We start from the raw sequence: 23,535 nt of genomic DNA on the forward strand, positions 1-23,535 counted from the left end.
AAGAGAGTTGCTAATGTATGGGGAGACTCTTGGTGAAATCAAAATTGTTGATCTTCTCTGCAGGACAAACCTGGCCTTCAATGTCCTCCTGAGAATTTCCCAAAGACCTACTAACAGTTATCTGTGAGAGGACAATGAAGCTTTGTTTTTAATCGCCTCTCAAATCCTTGCACTACGGTAGAGGGAAATGCCTTTGAAAATTATCAGACTGGAGGAAAGTGGGTGATTTGAGCACTATCATTTAGTTGACTTGGGTATTCTCTGCAAGGTCAGGATTAAGTCTTTTTGAGTGTTTTCTACCCCTGGAACTTAATGATATTTCAATACATCTTGTTAGATTCTAGAAGAAAGAGAGCTCTGACTCATTATGCTAAATAGTACAGCATCTACAAAGAGAAAACACATTAAGCAGACAGAAGATCATGTGTTTCTCTACTATAGAAATTTCCAAAAGAAAGATCTTCAATCCTACAAGTTCTATCATAACTTTTAAATCCCATTGTGTCACCAGGTCAGTACCCCTGTCATCTCATGTAGACGACCATCCTATGTGTTAGGCGTCCCACAAAACTGCTGCTACCTAAACTCCTGAAGACACAAGGGAGGGTCTTCCCATAATCTAAATGGATGTTTTCCTTTTTTTAAAGTGCTTCCTTTTAACAAGAAATAATTATGCATTAATGAAACCTCAATTTTAAGGCAGCATGTGAACATTCAAATGCTGTAATCAAGATGGAAGATCATTTTTATTATTATTGTATGGCTGTATTTAAATCTCCATTTGAAGAATTTAAGTCATACAGATTTAATCAGATTCATTTTCTCAGAGGAAGAAAATTAGAATTCAGAATGCTTTATGTGTGCTCCAAGGAGCGCCAAAGACTATTGTCCACGTGAAGGCTAATGACAAGCACTGTGCTTTTCATTCCAGGTTCAAGCCATAATTCCTCATGGGAAAACCATGCTAGCTCAGAGGTAAATTTTTATAAAGGGCATTTTCTTTTTACTCTGCCATCTATTCAGACTTTATACATACTCAATTATTTCTAACTTTTAAAAATAAAATTTTGCTTTGACTTTATATGTGGTGGATCATGCATATAACTCAGCGGAAATTGTACTAGTAGTTTCTATAGCATAATGATGACCTGCCTTAAAGAAGAATGCAATTATAAAAAAAAGTAAGGCTACTATTAAGTTGTGCATAGAACCAGTAACTGTGTCTTTAAGGCAAGTAAAAGATTTATTGAGTCTTGGTTAAAAGTAGATTGACAATGACATTAAAGAATAGAGCGTAATTTATTTGGTGCTATTTTGTAAATTCCTCAACATACAAACCATCTCACAATACCATATACAATATTCTTTCAATCACAACCGAAAGGTAAAATAACTGGCAAATATCACATGGCTAGAACCAATATATAATGATTATATTTTTAAAAAGAAAGCAAGAAATCTAGCAATTAAGTTAAGGTGCGGTAACTCTTCTTGAATAAAATATTAGCACCAGACCAGATAAATGATCTAAAACTATCAGCTTTCTTCATTCTTCTTAAATACCTAAATATAAACGTCTTTCTCCGAGCACAAATATTAATTTGCAAAAAAATCAGTTCTATAGTAGTTAATATGTATTCTTTTCTCTCTCTTTTCTCTCTCTCCCTTGCATGTTTTGTTTTGTTTATTTTTTTTTTCTGTAAGGAAAACTACGAAGTAAAAACTTTCACCGCATAGGAAAATTAAACCAATGACCAAGTCTGATGGAGCCAAGTCCGGTGTTTGGTCAGCAGTGCGTCCCGACAGAAGCGAAGGTGGACATTTCCCGGCGGATGGTACTGAAAGGCGAGAGTTCGAGCTCGGTGGTGTACTCGTTGTCGTTGTCATCGCTGGTCACCGTGGAAGACTTCTGAATGCATGCCTCGCAGCAGCAGCAGCAGCACTCCATAAAGGCCCTGCTGAAGGGCTTGCAGAGGCAAAAGAGGAGCACGGGCGTGACGCACGACTTGAAGAACAGAAGGAACTGGCTGATGATATTGAGAAGGTCCATGGTCTGCTGGGACACTCCTGTCGCCATGTAGGCCGTGACGATGTTGCAGATGTTCTCGGGAATGATGCAAAACCCATACAGAATGGTCAGGGCCACCACTGTGCAGTTCATCTGGCTCTCCAGCTGAATCTGCCTCTTGTTCCCGCGCGTACTGGCTTTCTCTGCTTGGCGGATTTTCCTGGCAGTCACTAAGGAGCAGGTGATGGTGAACAGCGTGGGTAAGCAGAAGTAGCAACCAAAATACCACCAGAGCCTCGCGCTGTCGTAGGTGAGGGCGAGGACGTAGATGGTGTCCGGTAAATCGGGAGAGATCTTTATAATGCAGCGTTCTGCAGGAGCCCGGCCGCTGAACCCCAAATCTTCCTTACTCAGCTGGCGCAGGACGACTTCTGGGAGAGCCAACAGCAGAGCGCCCACCCAGATCACAGCCAGCTTGGCGGTGGTTGAGGAGCAGTTTTCAATCATCTCATAGTACATCTGCACGTTGGTGGCGGCACGGAAGCGGTCGATGCACAGTGCGCACAGAGTGAAGGTAGTGACACCCAGAGAAGCCACCTGGGGAGAACACGGAAGAGATTTACTCTGGGCTTTCTCAGAAAGCTGAAAGAACTGGGAAATAAATACCCACTGGCCAGAGAGAAGTGAGGAGAGGGAAAAGGACAGGGAAGAAGGGAGGGCAAAGGAGAAAAGATTCCAAGAAGGGCCATGAGTAACTTGAGCTGGTCACCTTAAATGAATCACTGTGAGCATATTTACAGAAAAACAGTTGCAGTGATGTGGGTATTTGGGGTGGTGATGTAGACGACCAGAAAGGAGAGAGGGAGAAAGAAAAGAGGAAAAACATAAAATAGAAAAGGAAGGAAGAAAGGGAATGAAGGAGGGAGGGAGGGAGGGAGGGAAATAAAGGAAAGGAGGAAGAAAAAAGAAGGAAGGGGGGACAGAAGGGAGTAGGAGGGAAGGAAGGGAGGGAGGGAGGGAGGGGGGAAGGCAGACTGGAAGGAAGGAACAAAGTAGATAAAGCTATGAAGAATAGAAAGATCACGTTCAGTATTAATTGTAAGTAAAATCGAATTCCATGATCATATTTTCTAGTAATTTGCCATGCACACAGCGAGCTCTCAAGAGAAGCACTCAGTGTTCCCAGTAAGCAGATGATTAGAGCTCATCCTCCATTTTTCCCTCAATGCAAAACAAAAAGCCTTTAAATACTTTTTTTGAAGATAGTATAGAAAATAAGAATGAAATTTTCCAGTAGCAAAAAAGTCCATAATAAAAAAAAATTTATGCAAGTTAGTTTCCCTAACCTTCTAGTGTGTGTGTGTGTGTGTGTGTGTGTGTTGTGTATTCTTACTGGGCATTTTCACAGGTACTGTACCATTTATGTCATCCCTCTAGTACAACTCTTGGGATGGACAATTAAAGACATTAAATTTTTGAGTGTCTGTCTGGGTTAGCTTCAAACCGAGTGAGGTCTTCACATAGATTCCATCTGCCTATGAGATTAGGGTGACAGACCAGAGCCACTGGTAGCCATGTGAAGTTAGTTTTAGTAACAAGATTTGGTACAGGTTCCCAGGGCCCTGGAAGCAGAAGACAAAACTGACAGCCAAAGTGGGACAAACTAGGACAGAGGCTTCCTTTTGAATTTGGAATTCCCCCCAATTCTAATGTCTTTAGGGTGTAAAAAGAGAAAAAATGGAAGACAGTTCTCTGCATGATAGGAGCCAGAGAGAATGGAGCCTTGAGTGGTTCTCAAGGTCAGAGATAAATACTGTAATCATCTGAGAGCATCAAATACTCAATTATTTCAGGGGAAATTTAACTAATGTACTGTGGAGTAAATGCAGTCATAATTTATATATTTGAGCAAGGCCACTGTATAGATTGTAAAATGTCAGTGAGATTGCAGATAAAACATGATTTAAAAGAAAAGTCCCTTGGTGAAAAGACTTTGAGTTTTGTCCTCACTGTACCCCCTAAAAAATATGTGTATACTACCTTCTTCTCCTATGCCTGCTTGTGGGAATGCATAAGCAACATTATAACGGCATCCCTTGGCAAGAAAGGAAATAAATAAGTATAATGTTAATATCTAACTTTTTTAGAGCATGATGGGAACATGATGACAAAAGGAAAACCATTTGTCATGTAATTTTAATACTTTAAGCATGTGTTGTTTATCTACTGTAGTCAAGCTGTCTCTGTCCCCAGAGCTATGACAACTTTCTGTGTGGGTTCTGAGAGTTCTAGTGGCAAATCCTCTCTCCTCCTCCCCCACACATCATATCACACACTGTCTTCAAGTTCTCATATGGAAATGAGGAAATAGTAGCCAGGGCATGACAAGACCTAGAACTATGAGTGAACAGTCTATAAAGAGATGCAGAAAGGTTTTAATTACATGAAAAGCAAAACTGAAGAAAAGTAGGATTGATATAGCTCTAAATCAATACAGACAGCTCACAGTTGAGCTGAAAGCATAGTTCTTACACTCCATGTTTCTTAGAACATTTTCCATGAACGAAACCACCAGCCTTATGTGAATGAGACAAATAAGCCACCTCAACATGTACTTTGTAAAACTTAACTTTCATGTTAATGAACTGTTCATATCCATGGGATTTTTTGCCTCTGTTTTCAGAACCTCAAACAATTGTAAATATTAATGGCAGCATGGCACAATTCCTTTCCAGTTATGCATTTTGCAATGCCACTAATAACCATCTTTAGGGAATCTGGGAAAGGTGTCCGCTATCTGAAAGTCTACATTAGGCAGTAGCATGTAAAAATAACAATACTTCATTATATAGATTTTTTTCAGTTGTTATATTTCTATTTCGGATTTTCAGTTATTTTGATTCCTTTCTTTTAAGATACAAAAGCATAACAAAAAAACCTTAAAGTATTCTAATGCATACCAATCTTTAAGGTTTTCTATGTCGCTTTCACCAAGGCAAATCTATGTTCATGCCTTTCTTTCACTGTATGCCCTGAGTCAATCTACAAATATGAAGCTGTTTTATGAAGAAGTTTTATGTTCTGTATTTTTGAAAATATAAAGTATTTCTATTAAAAGGAAAGTTTCATAATATATAAATATCACAGGCTCTAAGAAGAGACAATCTACTCAGGCTTAGCACATCTATTCACTGGGGTATTTAGCATTGCTTAAATTCAATATGCAATGGGTAGCATCTTCTACTCCATTAATATGCCTAATTATAAGCGTAGAGATCTTCAAATGTCTGGACCAGTTACTGCAAGTATCACCATCAGCATCCCTACATCCATGTAGGATTTGGAGCATTTCAGGACATGTAACAACAACTGTAGATGAGCAGAAGTATGGCAAGATGGGTGTGTTAGATTGCCAGCTTCTGAGATATCAAAAGCTGTGCTATGCACCCACTTTTAATTAGAAGGTATTTCCTGTCTCAAAAAAGCAAAACAACATTTTCCAGGTTCCATAGCGTCAATCTTACAAGATAACAAAAGCCAAGACAAATTTTAAGTAAGATTTCTATTCCCCGTCTCTTTCACTCAGGAATTCTTTTTAACAGGATTTTATGTAAAGATGATTAGATATTCAGACAAATCCCTCAAAGTCCTAGTACTGAATTGTAACCTTAAACATGTCGTCGAAGATTTATAGTCTTCTTGACAAATCATGGATTGAGGGAACTTCCCTAGTTTTCCTACATACAATTTAAGAAGCTTCTGTATCCAGCCTCTTGTTTTCAGATTGTACTTTGTTTGTATAGAATATTCTGCAGGCAGGATCCAGCAGGATATGAAGAAACAACAATCTAGATGGTTCACAAGAGTATGAGAAAATGTTGGTGAAGTAAGCTGGGTTGTCACAAATGGTTTAGTCTGACAGTTGTTTTTTAGCAATGTTGATTTAGACATCTATGTTTTTTTCTACCCACCACTTATGGTGTTATCAATTCAGATATTATCTGAAGTTCTAGATAAATTCTGTGATGTGAAAGATCAAGAAAGATACAAGAAGGTGGGTGCAGCTGCTCACTCCTGTAATCCTAGCTATTCAGGAGGCTGAGATCTGAGGATTGTGGTTCACAACCATCCAAGCACTAAAGACCATGAGACTCTTTTCTCCAATTAACCACTAGAAAATGGGCTGTGGGGCTGTGGCTCAAGGGGTAAGGGAGTAGCCTTGAACTGAAGAACTCAGAGACAGCATCTAGCCTCATAGTTCAAGCCCCATGACCGACAAAAAAGAAAAAATACAAGAGCCTTGCTCAGTACTTGCTCAAGCAATTTATAGAAAGCTTTAGCATGGGTAAATATTGAGCAGAACACCTCAGAAATCAATTTTAAAAAATCATATAAAGATGAGGTTGGCCTAATTTCTGCTTACTCCAATATAAAATATATACCTATGTAATTAAAATTCCTAAATGTTAGGATGACATGAGAAGATTTCCATCACAGTTCTTAAATATGCTTGTTTATGTACAGCCCATTAAAATTTCTAAGATGAATGGTGCAATTATATGCAATTAGAAATCCGTATCATAAATGTTGGATCTTCTGCATTTAATGATAATATCTGATTGCTAAAATTTAGCATCACTATGAAATATGATTTGGGGAGAAAAGTTGTTAAATGTTGGCCTGGAGGGAGCATTCTTTCAAGCAACATTCTGAGATGGAATGAATACGATGCAAACTCTTATGAATTAAACTGAAATAGGAGGAATCATTAACTGCAACAAAACCAGAAACTGTAAATACCTTCAATAGACAGGTAACTGCTTATGAAAATTTCAAAAATGGAAAAAAAGAATCTAGAAGCAAAAAACAGTTTAACTTGTGGGAAATACATCATTAATATTTTGAAAGAAAACTCAAAAATGGCAAACGAATCTAAATAAAAAACTCTAGGATCTTTCTTTCCAACAATGTCCAGCTGTTTTTGTATCCCAAAATAATAACAATAAAGGTCTTTCAGCTCCTATCCTGTGGACATCCCAGGCAGATGCAGTCACCTTCAGCTTTGTTGCAGCAAAACTCTTGGCTTGAATTTATACACAGGGAATGCAAATATAGACTTTGGAGTCTCTTTTTGTGATCATCCCCATACTGTCTCTGGTCCTGTTTCAGTATTATTATGGCTTTATTGAAGTCAGTTCTCAGTGGCAAAGAGAGTGCTGCACCATCTCAGTGACACACACACACACACACACACACACACACACACACACACACATTCTTTGAGAAGCAGAGATAAGGATTACCACATGTTCCATTGTGCTTTCTCCCACCAATCTCTATGAATAGGATTGTAATCTTATGAGAGGTTTAAACTCTAAAACAGAATTTTCTTACTATCTTTTACCTGCTTTCTCTGACCCAATGGATGAAGATACATATGGCATGGCTCATTACTCTCTAAAGAACAGATCTATTTGATGTTACCTTACCTGCCATGTTTCTATGGTTCCACTGGCTCTGGGTCAAAGTCATGTAGTTGAGAATCAACTCAAGGAGTTAGGTTAGGGAGACTAAGAGACAAAAATTACAAAATATCTCCTGGAAATGGACACAAATATCTAACTAGTTCCCAAAATAACCCTGATATCAACCTCCCATAGTATGCACTCATTTATTTCAAGGGACATGATGTAAATCTCTGAGCATACCATGCATAACTTAGTTTAGCAGATCAGGATCACTTCAGGATTTAGTGGCTTGAGTTATATGCTAGTATCAGTTCTGATCTGTGGAATGCAAGGATGGTGCACAAATGCACCATGCCTTGAAAACCACTCAGAATTGTGTTCTCAGTATTCTTTCCGTCATTCTTGGTATACACAGTAATCTTAATAAACCTATGGGAATTTTGCTTTAAATGAAAAAAATAATAAATAGCCCAGAAACAAAGATGATCAGTTCTGTGTATTAGTCAAACACAGAATTTGTTTTGTTTTCATTAATCATGGAGCTTGAACTCTGGAGCGGGACGCTGTGTCTGTTTTCTTCAGCTCAAAGGACCGCCCTACCCCTTTAGCCACACCCCCATTTCCCATTTTCTAGTGGTTAATTGGAGATAAGGGTCTCACATTCTTTAGTGCTCTATCTGGCTTTGAGTCTAGATCCTCAGATCTCAGCCTCCTGAATAGCTAGGATTACAGGTGTGAATCACTGTACTTGGCCAAACACAAAATTCTTAATGTTTGAATGTGCTACTTAAATTTCCTCTTATATCCTAATGTATTTTATGGATAAAGTTAATGCTTTGTGTTTTTTCAGTATTTGCTCATTTGAAGCCTTATTTGGTACTTGAGAATGAATAATGAGGGTTTAAATCACTCCAGTTATAAAAAAGCACAACAATTATTTATACACTAAAAGTTTTACTAAGCCAAGCTAATCAACTGATAGAGCTTATTCCTAATCACAGTAAAGATCCTATGGACTCTGGTGAAAAATCAATACATTTCACTTGACATCTAACAAAATGACACGTGTCATCTTCTCCTTGCTTCAATTTCCTTCATAAGGAACTAAAGTAATTACACACTTGCACAATTTTGCCTTCACTATGGACACAGAGAAGATTAGCCTCTGGAAAAAGGGAAAAGAAAGCTCCATAAAAAAGAGAAAATAAAACCATAAACTTTAAAACTCTAATGACATTTTTGTGAATGGTTTCTGCAGCTGCCTTTTCTACTTTGTTATGGATGCAAACAACAAAAACTGGGTAGGCTGATGATGATAATGATGAAGACAATGATGATGATAAAAAGAAACATAGGAATAGTGTCTCTTGCATGAAGGTAAGGACAGTTCTTTGGCTAGTCCCTTATTTGTATGGGATGATTGAATTAAGATAAACTCAACCCAATTGTTATTAAAAACCCAAAGACCTTTCCCAGCTTTTCAAATATTTTATCCTGCTCTTAAATCTGTATATATGTATGTGTGTATATACATGTATATACATATATATATATATACATCACGAATCTTGAATTTCTGTTCAGCCACAGTATAGCCTGTTTCAGAATGCTATTTCATGCAATTGAGAAATTAATTCATCTACACAGGTATGGGACAGCTATGACTTTGTGGAAAGACTGAGAGTGAAAATTTCTTCTCCTCTAGTAAGGAAAAATAATGCACTATTTCTTCTATCACTGACCTTCAATTAAGTGGTTTCCTGGATTTCTGTTAAAATTAAAAGTAAAATTAATAAGGAAAGCACAATAATTAAGGTAGAAATGTAATTTATACATAAAGATATACTGCTGATTTTCTTTGCTATCATTCAGATTTCTAATTCAAGGCAAGTCTCAGATCCCACAGAAGGCTTGGGTAAAACATATTCTGTACTGCATGAAAGCATGGTTCCTTCAACACGATATGAAGAAAGATCACACAGAGGCTTTAGGAAAACAGTTGCCAATGGAGACTCTGTTGTCACTAATGTTCCATTTCCCAGACATTCACTACAAACAGGAACGAAGAAACTATCACAAACTTGTCAAACTTGTAACACAGATTGTAGAGCACAATACAACTCATAGTATCATTTCCTAAATTTTCGAGTAAATCAGTGATGCCACTATTAGTTTTAAAAAAAACCAATGTGTTTCTAAGCATAATTTCCATTCTGTGAAACTGAACCTATGTGCTTATGTATATGAGTGGAATAAACTCATTTTTACCAAATCGGAAAATTCTTAACCAAGGTCATGAAAACTACACCCTAACTTCTATTTTTCCTCCAAAATAAAATAAAGATCCAATGCATCTATTTATGTGTTGCCCTTTGTTTACAAGTAACTCTTGGAAACAAGGGCATGATTGTTATGAAAATCCATTCATTTTGGCCATGAATGATAATCTATTGTGAGTCAGGGGTTACAGGACTAACAAGCAGTCAGGAAGAAAGCAGGAGAAACACAGGGTAGAGTTTCCTTTGAAATTTTAAATGGTTTGAGCTTGTAATGCCTTTGGCTTCTTGCACTTTCTGTTGCTTTCAACTTTGCAGCATTTCAGGGAGTATGGACAAGAGATAGTGTTTTTCCCACCAATAGGAGGGCATCTAGTTAGAGTCTCACAATTTACTAAACTGAAGAGAACATGAGGATCTCTACCACATAGCATTCTCTTCAGAGAGCAGGGTAGGATGGTTGGGACACACTTGGATTAGAAGTCCCAAACCAGCCAGGAACTGGGAGCTCACTCCTGCAATCCCAGCTACTCTAGAGGCTGAGCTCTGAGGATCTCAGTTCAAAGTCATCCCAGGCAGGAAAGTCTGTGATACTCTTGTCTCCAATTAACCACTAGAAAACCAGATGTGGCACTGTGGCTCAAAATGATAGAGTGCTAGCCTTGAGGAAAAAAAAAAGAAAATGCTCAGAGACAGTGCTTAGGCCCTCAGTTCAAGCCCTGGAACAACAGCAAAAATTAAATTAAATTAAAAATTCCCAAACCAAGTACAGGGAAATCAGGGGAACCACAGTTCTTCATGATCAACTTTTCTCAAAGAGAAAGTTTTCAAACCCTATCAAACCCTATCAACAGCATCAAAATTCAATCTAACAGATCCATATAAAATAAAAATCCATTCATGCCTATTACATAAAATTTAATTTACATGTGAGTCTCATCATCATAAAAAATATTTCAAAGGCATCAATGATTACATATTCTTTTCACCTCACTTTTTTACCTTATTTTCCCTTGCTTAAGTTTATCAGCAAGCACACATTAAAAATCCAATTAAGCCCATTTAAAAGCCCACACACTGTACCCAAACTTGTCTTATCATATAAATATTTCTAACTCTCATGCTTCCAGATGGAATTAAAGCTTCCTTTCAATTGTAACTTCTTTTAATGATTTCAAAAAATATTTAATGTTAGCTTTTAAAATGTAACACAATTCTGTCAATATATATCACTAAAGCTTTTTTTCAATAATGGAAAATAAAATTTATTACAAATGAAATCTATCCAGGAAAATGTTATAAATATTATTGAAACATTTATTGCTAGAACTAAATACTGAGCGATTTTATACTATAAAATTCTCATTTTATCATTTAGAACTTGTACAGTACTATATACTCTTTTATAATAGAAATTAATTTAACTACAAGTTAACTTACACTATAATTTAGTTGTGAACTTGTCACGTGTTCATTAATACTCAAATGTAAATAAAGAGTAGTAGTACTTATACTACTGTAGCTGTTGGAATCAACCAGTCTAAAGAAATGTTCATATTCCTTATTTCTAAAAAATTAGAAATCCATTTTGAAGGACATGAAACTGACCAAAATACATTGTATTCATAAACGGCTTTGTTAAAAGATAGCCTTTTTACATAACTACTTAAAGGTAATAAAAATTGAAAACAAAAGAATAAAAAAGAATTGAATTGTAGAATATACTCAAGATCCCAGTCTAGTCTTCAGTCCTCCATATGATTATCATGCATCTAAGCTATCTTAAGGTAACCTGCAGTTATAGTTTTCACCTAAGTCTTTTCATAGAAGTAGTGATGAATTTTCTACTTCCCTTTAAACTGCTGGTAATGGTTGCCTGATAGTGAATTCAAACTAAAAGCAAAATTATTTATATTTGAGTGATTCTCATTTGAGGTAGTGAAAAATGGCATTTGAATATGAAATTTTAATCATAATTCTATCATTTGTATTCTCTTAAGGAAAGATTATTTAATCCTCTTATGAGGATAAATACTTCTAATTCTCACATTCTGATGTGAATTAATTATTCAAAGGTTTTCTTCAGTCTGAGAAGAGATTTGATGGAAATATAAGACAATAAAAGTAGAAGAAACACCCTAAAAATGTGGATTGTTAAAAAAAAAAACGAGGCCATGTTAGCTCTCAGTAGACATAGACTTAATGAGAATGACTCATTTTAAGATGGAATGAAATCAGCAACCTTGACCTCCTTAATATTATGAAGCAAAAGCTATACCACTGGGCAGAAAGATAGCATTAAAAAACGATCCCAAAGTTACAAGTGGAAAGAATTCTGTCTCAAAAGCAAGCTTGTTGCTGACATTTTATCCTGTGCTGAGTGGAAATTTTATTGAAAAAAACTATCTATACCTGTTGTGCAGATTGTCTGAGGTTATAGTAATCTTATTGTGTACTCTACCTTGAAACTTTGGGTGAGATCATTTCCTCTGGCACAAAGAATACTATTTTAATTACAATATTTAGGAAATGGTCTTGGCAATGAACTTTGAGTTGATCATGGGACCTTGGCAGGTCATTTGGGGAGGTAAAAATGGCAGAAGCATTCCTTGGAGGATGGGGCAGAAGGCTTTGCCAAAGACAAACCTCACTTCCTAGCCATCTGCCTGTCTCTGTTCCCCTGCAGGCTAGAGTATGCTATCATTGGGACAATGCTAAATTGGGTTTCAGTACCTCAGAATCCTGTAAAAGGTGGGCAAATTCTATCACATGCAGTGTTAGTAAAAGGGCAAAGTAGACCTCGTGTGCATCAGCTCTGGGCACTCATAAGCTTGTTTGGCTCTACAGATACATTTTCTTCCATTTCTCTGCAGAATAATGTTGGGCTGACATAACTGGGACTTTAGAAGCCCCCAGGAACTCATAGTGAATCTTCGTTTTTGCCTGTGCATTTGAGAGAGTAACTTAGTTCTCAAAAAACTGCATGCCCTATGCTTCCCTTTTCCACAATCTACAAAATCAGCTGAAGTTTCTCCTTGATTATCATTTTTCCTTAAGTCCTCTGAGCTCAAATTCAGTACTCTGTATGTTTCTGACACTTGTGGGGGGGGGAGGAACTAAAATTAATGTACTGTTACTACATTGCTAAAAATTACATAGAAAATATCAAAACATAATATGTCTTTGTAGTTAATAAAGAATAATAATTATCAAGAAAAGGTAGTCATTTTTGGGACTGATACAATTTCTATACTTTAAAAGAAGTTCCCAGGGCTTTCTTAACTGCAGCTTTCACCTGAATCTTCCCATTTTGATCATAACTAAGTATTCTTGTGCGTCAATCTATCCTGGGGCTATTCCTGAACTTTCCTATTGCATTGTCCAAACTTCTATTTTTGATTATGAACATTATATTACTTTTCCATACCTTTAATTTTAAGAAGTTTGCCTTTGACATCCATATTTGAAAACTTTTGCCTTTTACCTTCCATTCTCTTCCTACCTACCTCTAAAATACTGTATCTCATTGAAGAAAAGCCCAATAAATGTGTAATGAATGGATGGATGGTCAACCAGTAAATGCATGATGATGTACATAGAAAATAATGCATATATAATAAATTATGCAAAACATTCTTTAATAAGTTATTAGGTATTGCTATTTTATATATAATCCTTAGCAGCTTAATGCTAAGTAATAAATTTAACAAGGAAATAAAGAAAAATACATATTCCAGTTGATAATTCCTTCACAGGCCCTAGAAAAAGTTGTAGTCTCATTTTAAGCAATAGTTAATGATTTAAAGTTTGACTTTCAGTATGGTAGACCATATATGTTATGTGAGACCCAAGTTCTGTTACCTTAAACATACCCCATTCATGAATGAAGATACAAATCAAATAATTAAGAAACTAATTTTCTTTCCTTCTGGTCATCAGCTAAGCATTTTTTATGTTACAGAAATGCCAAAATGATTACGAAGGGATTGATGGAAAGTCATAAAATATTTCTTAAGCACATTCTCAGAGGCTGAGTCCATTTTTCCCGGGAATATTATTAGTGACTTTCAAATTGCTCATAAAACTACATGCTTCCACTTAAAAGTCCATCAGAATACCTAATGGAAAATCCAGTAGCAGAATAAAAAATTTAAGCATCTGCCATAACACATGTGCTAATGCTCAGATGTGAGGATGTCAGGGGACTCTGCAGACTGTCACAGTTGTATGGCCCCGCCATCTTCAGCCTCCAACACCCTTCATTTCTTTATTGGAGAGTGCTGACTACAAACAGCCATTATGGAAACACTGTTTCACACTTTAAAACCACTATTATCAGGGCCATTGATGGGAAGGTGATCAGAAAGGATTAAATCCCTGACTAGAAGCCCTGGTAAGAGATGGTTGGTCCTTTATTTACTCTTTACACACAGGAATTGTGTCTCAGTAAAAATATATTAATTAATTAAAATATAGAAATACAGTAGGCTTGGCGTTATCTTAAACCTACTTGCAGCCTTTTGCTCTACCATGAAAGTGTGAGATCTTTAAAAACCTAGGTTAATCAAACCTCCAATTGAAGTTCAAAATAGAAGTACATATTTACCAGTGGGTCTACATCATATGATGCCTTGACTGATTGGCTTTTATCCATTAAGGAAGGAGCACAGATCTCTTCCAGTTCCCAAAAGCAATGCGTGAATTGTTTGTCTTTAAACATTTGTTAGATCCTTTGTTGTATGCTATCCTAGAGGGCTCTCCCTGCCAATCTCCTCGTATAAGTCACACCTACTCCTATCCATCCAACTAACTAACTCTATCTCTTTTTCTCCTCTCTTCCTCTCTACTTTCCCTGTCTCCATTCTCTCTACTTCATCCCACTCTCCTGCACATGCAAATATTGCACTGAGTGTGTAATACAACTTTTTCTGGTTACTACATGGTAAAGCAGATTGAAAGGCTTTATTTATGATGAATAGCCCCAAATTCATCCAAACTTTCTTCTGTTCTATTCTTTCCTTTTCCATCATTCCATTTGCCCTTCTTTTATGAGATTTATTGTTTCTGCCACAAAGATACCATAATCCTGAAACAGAAGAGAGAAGTTATTAACTACAACAGCTTCTAGCACGTTCCTACCCAGTCACATTAACATTGCAAAATTCCCTTGCTTGAGAAGGACCCTGAAAGGCAGATGCTGTCTTTGGGACACACAAATTTAAATAAACAGAAGATTTCAATGCAAATGGCAATAAATATGCATGCAATTTCTGCACAACACAATCTCCTATTTTTCTACATAAATCTAACTCTCCACTGAATTCCATTATATGCTTCAGATTATGTTGTCAATCCTTAGTAGGAAAAATAACTGAACTATAAGAGAAAAGGAAAAGGAAAATAAGAGATGTGATAGGGAAAACATGTGAGAATCAGTAATTATCAATCTTGGATAAAATTTTAAATTAAGAAGAATATCATGAGAAAGGCTAACCATGTTTCTCAGAAAAAGTTCATCCTGTGTTACAATCAATAAGACATTATCAGGCATAAAACAAAAAGAAAAGAAAAACATAAAGTAAACCAAGCACAGTAGCTTACACCTGTATTCCCAGCTATGGGAGGCAGAGATTGGGAGGATCAAAACACAGGCTAATGTGGCCAAAAAGTCAGTGAGTCTCCATCAATAAACCAGGTCTGATGACACATGGCTATGATCTAAGAACACTCAAGAAGCTGTAGGCAGGAAGTGAGCAATCTGAAGCCAACCCTAGAAATAATGCTATCCGAAAAAATCAATCAAAGTAAAAGTGAACTACCAGGATAGCTTATACTGTAGAGCACTCAGTCCTGAGTTCAATCTCCCTCCAAAAGAAAATAACAATAAATTTTAAAAATGAAAAAGGCAACATGCAGAAAAGCACAAACAAAAACACAAATGTCAAATAACTTTTAGTAAGTCTTGAAGTAGAGAAGATAGTGTAAGAGAAATTTCCCAATTGTAGAAAGTATCTGAACAAATGTAACATATTTACAATGCTTATCAACCTAACACATTTTGTGACTTTTGGAATGTATAACTTTAATTGATCGCTAAGATCATCATGTTAGGCACATTCAAGGACAGAAGGAAGGGAAGGAAGGAGAATAAAAGCTGGTTCCTTTTATCTTAGTTCAGAACACCTCCCCTCAGCCACTGCAAATGCTAGAACATCTCAAGGAGTCAGCTGGCATCACTGCCTCAACTACACCACAGTTCACTGACTTCCTTTGCCCTTCCCTCTCTAATGCCGAGCCCAGAAGGCATGCCCTAATAAACGTCATACTCCTCTCAATCTCCACTTCAGGATGCTCTGTTTCAGTGCCAAATTCACAACGTCACATCCTATGTGAGCTATGAGCACAGCGACGTCTTCTGAGATTGGAACTTCAGGCCTGGTCTCAGTAGTGAAGAAACAGGAAGCTGACATGATGATCTAAGAACTCTCCTTACACAGCTTGATGAAACACTATAAAATTATTTCAGAAGAATAAAGACCAGGGAAGTGGCACTTTGGCTCAACAAGGTAGAGCACCAGCCTTGAGCTGAAGAACTCAGGGATAGCACCAAGGCCCAGAGTTCAAGCCCCACCAGTGACAAAGTAAGTAAGTAAGTACATATATATATATATATATATATATATATATATATATATATATACCAGGTAGGAAGGTAAATCATGGCATATTAATGTTGTCCTTCACAATTCAAACAGTAAAAAGTATAGACTGTAAAAATGTATAATATATTCTAGTCTCTCAAGGGAAAAAAGTATGTGCACTTTGACAAGCTTGTTCTTTTCCAGAAAAAATTGAGAGGACTCTAAAACTTAGGAGAAAAAATCAAAGGAAAACAAACCATAAAATGAAAGATAATATGAACTATGAAAAAGTGGCCAAAACAAAATATTTTGAGGAGAAATTAAATGTGAAATAAAATTAGAAGCTATTACATTTAGGACTAGAAGAGTCAGTAAGACAGAAAATTAAAACAAATATCTATCAAGTACCCTTTGCAAACCTTAGGTCTCATGGCACTAAACTCAGTTTATGTTTTTTGAATTGGATAATTCTTTTCATTTAAAGAGCCTCCCTTAAAAAAAAACCCTGATAATTCCTTTTTCTTTGCCAGTTTATTTTTTGTCTGTCAATTATTGTTCTATCTAACTTTTGTCTGTCAATTATTGTTCTATCTAACTTATAAAGATGTCTATATACCCAATATATGTCTATTGGGACAAACCAATACACTCCCCCTTATTGGGAATCTCTCCTAATCAACTTTTCAATATATTCTTCATCTCTTTGCATATATCAACTTCTTCTCCATTATGAGAGAGAGAGAGAACTCAAACTCAAACTGAAAGGTAGTGGGCAGACACATATTCACTAACACAAATCCAACTACTCCCTCCTGTGATTCAATGAATTCTACCCAAAAGAAATGTAGCTATTCCAGCTTGGCAACAGAAGGCTTCTACTTTGGTAAAACAACAGCTGATTTGGTAGCCATGAGAATGACTGTGCATCTGATCCCTGTCAGGAAAACAGAGGGTCTTATTTACTGTTTTCTACTTAGAAGACTAAGTAGATACTGTTCTCTATTTACTTACTCCCTCGCTGTAGGCCCTGGAACAATGTTGAACATGATGTTGACTGGCCTTGCTGCCAGACAGGATCAGAGGCTCTGGAATATTTACAGTTTCCCTTCTTCTGCTTCCATAAATGAAAAGGACAGTCTGAATGGAGAAAATCAAGGGGCCAGCTGGCTAAAAACACTCCTGGCAGCAAAACACTTGGGACCTTGCCAAGAGCTGGTGTTTAAAGAGAGGCCATTTGCAGAGCAATTCTCAACTACCACAGTGATGGCTCAGGACCTTTAGCTGTAGCATGAAGTTGGAAAGTCTAACTGAAACAATTCACATTTCCAAACTCTGGAACCTATTTCATGTCTCTTTTTCCCTAAGAAATTTAGTAGTCTAATAATGCATGTCATAATAAAAATCACAAAACATGCTACCTACTTTGAGAATGTCAGACATATTCTGTGCTATGGTGGCCATAGCATGAAACTATTCATACCAAAAAGAAAAAGTAAGAAAAATAAGTTTTAAGAAATAGAGAAGGAAACATAGAGAAACAAGAAATGACCTAATAATTTATATAGAGTAGACTGAATGACAGCCAGATACTTAAACTAATTTGAGAGGTTATTAATAGGTCATGAAACCAACTGGAAAGAAAATAAGTTACTCCAACTCTGGTAATAAAAAAAAAGAAAAAGAAAAAAGTGCAGTAGTCTTTGTTGGTGGAAGAAGGGGAGAGGTGGAATCATACTGAAGCATGAGAAGTCTAGTCCTCAAGTGCTAATGACTTCCTCTAAAATTTTCGACCACCATGAACTGGCTAATTTTTAACCCTCATGTCTCTGATGGGTGGCAAATTAGGAAGATACATACTCCTATATTCAGAGAGCTAGATGTATACTCCAGATAATGTTATACAAGGTAATATCATTTTCCCAGTCCCAGAAGAAATCCAAGGTGATTCGGCAAAGCTGCCTGTGCATATCATATGTGAGTATATAGATGCATATTTATGTGCATCTATATACACCTGTATGATTGGATACACACACACACACACACGCACACCTGTATGACTGGAAAAAGGAGGAGTGGAAGAGAGACCCCTAGAAAAGCCCACTGGGGATTCAACCGAGTCGGTGCGTCAGGCTGCAGTTAGTTATTCGCTGCTCTGCCATCCTGGGGATGGATGATGATGATGATGATTGCGATTATTATTTACCTCGATGTAGGGCACGATCTTGCAGGAGAAGTCCTCCAGCAGCCATTTCTTGGTCAGCTCGTGGAAGATGACGAGCGGGAGGCAGAAGAAGATGATCAGGAAGTCCCAGAAGGCCAGGTTGGCTAGCAGGGAGTTGGAGATGCTGCGCATGTAGTAGTTGTGGCACACGAGGCACATGACGGCCAGGTTGCCCACGATGCCCGTGCCAAAGATCACCACGGACAGGCACATGACGGCGTAGGCCCCGTACGACTCCCGGGTCAGCGGGTAGAAGGGATTCTTCAGCCTCAGGCGGCGGCTGGTGCCATTCCCCCGGCGGGGACCCCCGCGATCCGGGAGCTCGTCCCCCGAGGAGGACCCGTTCTGCGGCAGAGCCCGCCCAGGGGGCGCCATGGTCCTCCCTTCGCGCCCCGCCGGTCCGCGGGCCGGCTTGGCGGGGAGCTGGTGGTGGGAAGCCTGGCGTCTGGCGGCGGCTCTCCGGGGCCAGTAGAAAAGATCGCCGGCGCCGGGCTCCTGGGTGCGGCGTCGAGGAGTGCCCGAGCCTCGGGGACCCTCCTCTGCCTCTTCGGAAGTCTGTGGGTGCGGCTGGAACTCCGCGGGGTCCCCTCTCCTCGAGTTCCCCGGGCGCTCCTGACCGCGGCCGCCGCTCTTCCATCTCCAGACGTCCGGGAACCTCGAGGCAGGTCCGGAGAGCCGGGGATCCGACGCCGCCTCCGCCTCTCCATCCGCTCCCGGGTCGCCGCCCCGGGCCACAGGTTGTTCCCAGGAGGGCGCCGCCTGCACGGCCGCCTCCGGCTCTTCTCCCCGGAGCGCACGGACTCGCGGGGTGTCCCTCGCGGCACTTCCCGGTCCCCCAGCCTCTCGCTGGACCCGGGGGGAACCGCTCTCCCCCGGACACGTGTGGATCCCCAGGACGGAAGACACATTCGCCCCAAGCAGCAGCGGCAGGAGCAGCAGCAGCAGCCTCCACGACGGGCGAGCGGGCGGCGCGCCGGGGGCCCGCATGGCGGGGCGATGCCTGGCTTCAGGACCGACACCTGCTGCCTAATAACTCCCGGCGGAGCAGGGCACACATGTCACACAGTCCCCCCGGCCCGGCCCAGGCGGCGGGGAGGGGGCGGCGGCAGGAAGGGAGGGCGGCGGAGCGTCTCGGGAGTCATCCACGCATCCCCGCTCGGCGTTCTGCGCCTTCCTCCTCGGCCAGATGCGATCGCAGCTCCGCGCGCCCCGGAAGGTTCAGGGAAAAGGGGGGAAAAAAAAACCCAAAACAACAAAAAAAAAAAATAGCTGCTCCGAGAAGCTGACCTTGAAAAGTTGCAATGAACACCTGCTTGTGGACCACGGCGGCCACCCGGGCCAGGCCGGACGGAGCCCCGCGCGCCCCTCGCCGCCTCCGGGTGACAGTCGCCCCGCTCCTCTACGTCCTCTCCGCACTGCTGGATCCCGGGGGCCAGCCGAGGTCTCCAGGGAGCTGGGACAGCAAATGCCCCGCTCCCCCCCCCACCCCCCGGTGACTGCCGGGCGCGGCCGCCCGCGCGGGGAACAGGTGGCCCCTGGCACACTCCTACCCCGCACGCCGACTCCGGGCCACTTTGCCTGCTACCGCGCGCCAGGAGCAGCCCGGTTCCCCATCCGAGCCCACCGGGAAAGTTGCTGCGAGCTGGCCCCGCGGGGCGGAGAGCCGGGGCGGGAAGTGGGCACTGCTGGCCTGTGGGCAGCGCTGCCCGCCACTGGAGCTGGTCCACTGCCACGGCGGACGCGGAGCCGCGCGGCGCAGGCGGAGAGTGCGGTGCCTGGAACCGCCGCCCCGGGCGGGCGGGGAGGGAAAGCGGAGGAGGAGGGGGGGCGGGCGGGAGCCGGGGAGGAAGGGGAGGGGGTGGCCCGGCCTCCCCGCACCGCCCTGGCCACCGTGCGCGCGCACCCGCGAGGCCAGCCACGCCCCGCCGCCCCTTCCCCGCCTCCTCCTCCTCCTCCTCCTCCTCCTCCTCCTCCTCCTCCTCCTCCTCCTCCTCCTCCTCCTCCTCCTCCTCCTCCTGTTTGTGGGGAGACGGGGTCCCCCCCACACACACACGCACACGCACTCACACGTTTCATTCAAGCCTTTTGTGGCGCTGGGAGCCGGGAGTGGCCCGGGCGCCAGGGCGGAGACTCGGAGCCTGCGCCTCTGCTGGAGACCTGGAGTTTCAAGTCGGTTCCCAGCCCCGGGGACCTGGAGCCCGGAGTCCCCAGGGGGTGAGATCCGGAGGGGGGCGGGGAGCCGCTGGGCGACCCTGGGCGTGATAGCAAGGGGTGGCAGTGGGGCGACCCGAGCCACCGCGGCCGAGGCCGGCGCGCAGGCCCTGGCCCAGCAGTCTGGAGAGGAAGGGGGGCGCCTGAAGCTTCAGGTGTGAGGAACCTGCTCAGGTGGCATTTGCCCTTCAACACAGCATGCAGCCACACAGGGTCCTTCCCGCCATCCGAGGGGCACAGGAGATGGACTTTACTCCTCACCACCGAAGACTGACCCAGGGGCCCAGGGAGCGCGTGTGTGCGTGTGTCTGTGTGTGTCTGTGTGTCTGTGGGTATGTGTGCATGTGTGTGTGTGTGCGTGTGTGTCTGTGAGTGTCTGTGTGTCTGTGGGTATGTGTGCATTTGTGTGTGCATGTCTGTGTCTGTGTGTGTGCATGTCTGTGTGTCTGTGGGTATGTGGGCATTTGTGTGTGTGTGTGTGTGTGCATGTCTGTCTGTGGGTATGTGTGCATGTGTGTGTGTCTGTGTGTGTGTGTGTCTGTGGGTATGTGTGCATGTGTGTGTGCATCTGTGTGTGTGTCTAGGGAGGACTAAGTATTGATACAAAACTACCTACACATTTGACCATGCGCTTCCAGCCAGTCTTTGTACTAATCCCACCCCCACCCCCACCCCCGGGTAGCCATTAAAGTAAAATAGCAAATAACAACAAATGTATCAGATAAAGCAAAAGAAAATGATGACAAGGAATAAACATTCTTCGGTGACAAATGCTCACCACAACAATATTGAACTGATGCAAAAATGTGAGAGGAAAGGATGTGAGCAAAACGTGCTAATCCTGACCAGAGGAATAAAAGGATCCCAGAGGCACGGGTTCCTGATCCCAGGAGTCCTTCCCAGGACGTGGGGGATGAGATTCAGCAGCCAGTCATGAGAAGATCCCGAGAGCCTTTGAGAGCAAAGGCAAGAGGGGCAGAACATGTTATGCGAGCCAACTCTGAAGGCTGGAACAGTGAGGAAAGAGGTCTGCTATCTCTACCAGATATCTGAGCTGCAGAACTATGGATTTGTATTTTCAGGCACTAAACGGGTGATTATTTGTTGCGACAGCATGAGTAATCTACAACACAAGACTATCTGGAAGGAGACAGAACAGAAAGAAAATATAAACTATGGAAAGAACTTCAGAAAAAATTGTACAGAAAGCTAAGTTAAAGTATGACATTAAAAGGAACCAATAGGCACTCATGAGAAAATACTCTGTCATGGCTTAAGAAACAGATATACATTTACATAAACCGAAAACAGAATACTTTAATATCAAGATCAGAAAGAACAAAACAGAGGGAAATGTTTGTAGGCTATAATACAAGACTAATGCCCAATATTTGCAAAAAAAAAAAAAAATCTAGTAGCGCCGGGAGTTTAGCCTAGTACTTGCCTACCATGCACAATGACCAGGGTTTGATTCCTCAGTACCACATACATAGAAAAAAGCCAGAAGTGGTGCTGTGGCTCAAGTGGTAGAGCTCTAGCCTTGAGAAAGCCCAAGGATAGTGCCCAAGCCCTGAATTCAAGGCCCAGGACTGGCAAAAAAAAAAAAAAATCTAGTAATTGGCCCTGGAGTTTGGCCAAGTGGCAGAGTGCTCGCCTAACATGCACCTAGGTACCAAATACATAGGAAAAAAAAGCCAGAAGTGGTGCTGAGGCTCAAGTGGTAGAGCCCTAGCCTTGAGAAAGTCCAAGGACAGTGCTGAGGAGCTGAGCTCAAGCCCAGGACTGGCAAAAAAAAAAAAAAAAAAAAAAAAAAAAAAAGCTAGTAATTGACAAGGAAAAAATACCTAATTTAAAATTATTGACAAGGAATGGGATCAGTAATTTCCACCAAAGAGAAAAATCACATGACCAATAAGGCATAGAAAGTTAAGTAATAATTAGAAAACTCCAAATTAAAACACAGAATCGAAAAAAAGTTGAGCCCCATTAGATTGGCAAAAACCAAAAAGAATGATAATAGACAACTGAGAGAATAGGAAGAAATGGGAACTCTCAAACTCTGCTGTTGAAAGAAAGAGTAAATGATTAATGCTTTAAAATATTGAAGGTCTATATGTTCTGAGAACATCCTTGACCTAAAGATATACACCAGTGTAACTGTGGATTGTAAACGTCCACATTAATGTTGCATACTAAAGAGGATATAAGCAATGACAATATAGGGAGGGAAATGTTAATAATATTGTAGAAAGCATGTAATCCTAGATGACTGGGCAGCATAAATAGGGGAATCATGGTTCAAGGATGGCCTACGTATAAAAGCTCACAAGATTCCATCTCACTCCATAGCTGGGTAAGGTGGCATGTGACTATCATCTCAGTGACACAGAGAAGCACAGACTGGAGGAATACAGCCCAGGCTGAGCTGGACATACTTGAGACCCTACCTGAGTTCAATCCCCAGTACTGAAACACACACACACACACTCATACTCCAAAAGAAAGGTACAATGTCACATCTGTGTAACTTTTAGGATACATACAAGCCATTAAAGTCATTTTATATCCTAAAAGTTATATAAATGGAAAAGATACAACTTAAATTCAGAATACCAGTCAATTCAAGAAATAGCTGCCTGGGAATAATATGGTAGGAATCCTCTATTCTAAATATGATATTTTGTTTCTTTAGAAAGAATGCAGGAAG

The 23,535-nt window shown here is 40.8% G+C and overlaps 1 protein-coding gene across 1 annotated transcript; it reads right to left on the reverse strand.

The window, feature by feature from the left end:
• Positions 1-1,673: 1,673 nt before the first annotated feature.
• On the reverse strand, positions 1,674-20,247 carry Gpr37 (G protein-coupled receptor 37). The gene is made up of 2 exons (XM_090333236.1): positions 18,600-20,247; positions 1,674-2,605 (listed from the first exon to the last, which is right to left on the reverse strand). Exons 1-2 carry the CDS (start codon positions 19,602-19,604, stop codon positions 1,787-1,789), a joined length of 1,824 nt encoding a protein of 607 aa, XP_090189362.1. The 5' UTR covers positions 19,605-20,247; the 3' UTR covers positions 1,674-1,786.
• Between the last annotated feature and the right edge of the window lie 3,288 nt (positions 20,248-23,535).

This window comes from Megascapheus bottae, chromosome 5, assembly GCF_031878675.1.
Source record: "Megascapheus bottae isolate mThoBot1 chromosome 5, mThoBot2.hap1, whole genome shotgun sequence".
NCBI classification, from domain to species: domain Eukaryota; kingdom Metazoa; phylum Chordata; class Mammalia; order Rodentia; family Geomyidae; genus Megascapheus; species Megascapheus bottae.

Coding starts and splice junctions, on each gene's coding strand:
- Gpr37 (XM_090333236.1), bottom strand. CDS start 19,604: ATGCGGGCCCCCGGCGCGCCGCCCGCTCGCCCGTCGTGGAGGCTGCTG. Junction 2,606..18,599: donor AGATCGTGCCCTACATCGAG/GTAAATAATAAT, acceptor TGTTCTCCCCAG/GTGGCTTCTCTGGGTGTCAC.